The sequence below is a fragment of the Perkinsus marinus genome, assembly GCF_000006405.1.
Source record: "Perkinsus marinus ATCC 50983 genomic scaffold scf_1104296954284, whole genome shotgun sequence".
Taxonomy (NCBI): domain Eukaryota; phylum Perkinsozoa; order Perkinsida; family Perkinsidae; genus Perkinsus; species Perkinsus marinus.
Window position 1 is genome coordinate 1 of NW_003208171.1, and position 1,541 is coordinate 1,541.

Sequence of the window (1,541 nt, forward strand, 5' to 3'; positions counted from 1 at the left end):
CCAAATAGATGGTATGGAACCTCCAAAAGATTCCCCCAGAGCTAAATCGAACAACAATACTAGAAATGAAACTCACGGCATGCATTGGGTGCTGTTACACGTTACTACGTTCGACACAGTAACGATAATCCCTTGCAAAGGGACGGTAAACGTAGAAGGGATACCCATCATCACCTGAACAGCAATGACGATGCCTCGTGCCATCCCCTGAACCGACCTGTGAAGGATCTCTTGAACTCGCCAGTGCTACAGAAGACCAGTTCATCCTCGACCAACTCCTCACATGAGGTTACATACTGGTCGCAAATGAATACCTAGCGGAGAACTAGTTCAGCTGAGCTGAACTTAGCGCGGTGACGCACAGCATTGGGCGGGGCGTGAAGTTGTAACATATGGTCTAGCCCCCAGATGACCGGCTGAACCTCCTGTGACACGGGACAAAGATGAGCTTGTTGCGCAATGGCTCGCAAAAACTGACAGTTCATCACACTTCATAAAAATATAACGGACTAGTGTTACTTCTCTGTTCGTGATCATTTGCCTCTCCTCCTTTGTACCAGCCCTTGTGCTTTCCAGTTGTCTTACGATGCAGTTGCTGTATAGTTTACGACATACCTACAAAATTATCTCATACCACTCATCGAAAACAACATGGAGACCTAGATTTGTCACTACGCTGTGAAGCCGTCTACGGAGAATTGAGTGCAATGAAGAACCTAGCAACCCTACCTTTTTGCAATCTTCCGAACACAGATATTACTGTGCTCGGAACATATACACACATTATTATATTGACAGAAATGGTAACGATACGCGAGGCTAAGGACCTCGATGGGCGTGGCAGTTCCATTTCTTCACGAGTCACTACGTCTAGAGGTATCCATTAGACGCAGCAATGATGGCCGATCAATAAACCGTCTGGGCATACCAGGTTGAAGGATGCTTACGATCAGTCATAACACACATCGAACACACGCCTCACATCTGGCGACCGGAACGCAATGAAGTCCGCTTTGTTGGAGAGGTCGCTTCCGTGCTCCTCGACAACTTGTCCTCCCAAATCCATACGTATCCTCACCGGGTTGGAGCACATATGAACGCCCTTGAATTTTTCTGAGGTACACCACTAAACCCGCGAGAAACCGAGCCACCATACTTGCAATCCTCTCCGTAAGATAGTCCCCAAGGGCAGGAATCGGCAGGAGACCTCCGATGCCAGCAGGATCGTCCGGGCCGGGTACGAATACAAGCTGGGAGTTGGCCATAGTTTCTGAAAATGGACAGTAGAGGGATCGAACCAGGAACCTCGGGCATGTGCAATCCACATCATTCCCTAATCTTACTCGGGTATTGTTCCAATTCTTCCGATAACCGAGCCCAGCATGCTCTATAATCTCTGACACTTTTCGCTGACTGACAGAAAAGCCAATGCCACTACTATACCCACTCATCCTTCATTCTATTATAGAATTTCTATAGCTTCTCATACCAAGTATGGTAGAGCTAATTCTAATAGTATATTCTAAAAACGAATCGAGAAA

The 1,541-nt window shown here is 47.0% G+C and overlaps 1 protein-coding gene across 1 annotated transcript; it reads right to left on the reverse strand.

Annotated features, from left to right (window-relative positions):
- Nucleotides 1-314: 314 nt before the first annotated feature.
- On the reverse strand, nucleotides 315-1,265 carry Pmar_PMAR017225 (dna polymerase epsilon subunit b, putative; the record flags this gene model as incomplete). Its single annotated transcript, XM_002776118.1, has 4 exons — nucleotides 315-473; nucleotides 520-615; nucleotides 983-1,113; nucleotides 1,157-1,265. The coding sequence occupies 4 exons, from the start codon at nucleotides 1,263-1,265 to the stop codon at nucleotides 315-317; spliced, it is 495 nt and encodes a 164-aa protein (XP_002776164.1).
- Nucleotides 1,266-1,541: the final 276 nt, after the last annotated feature.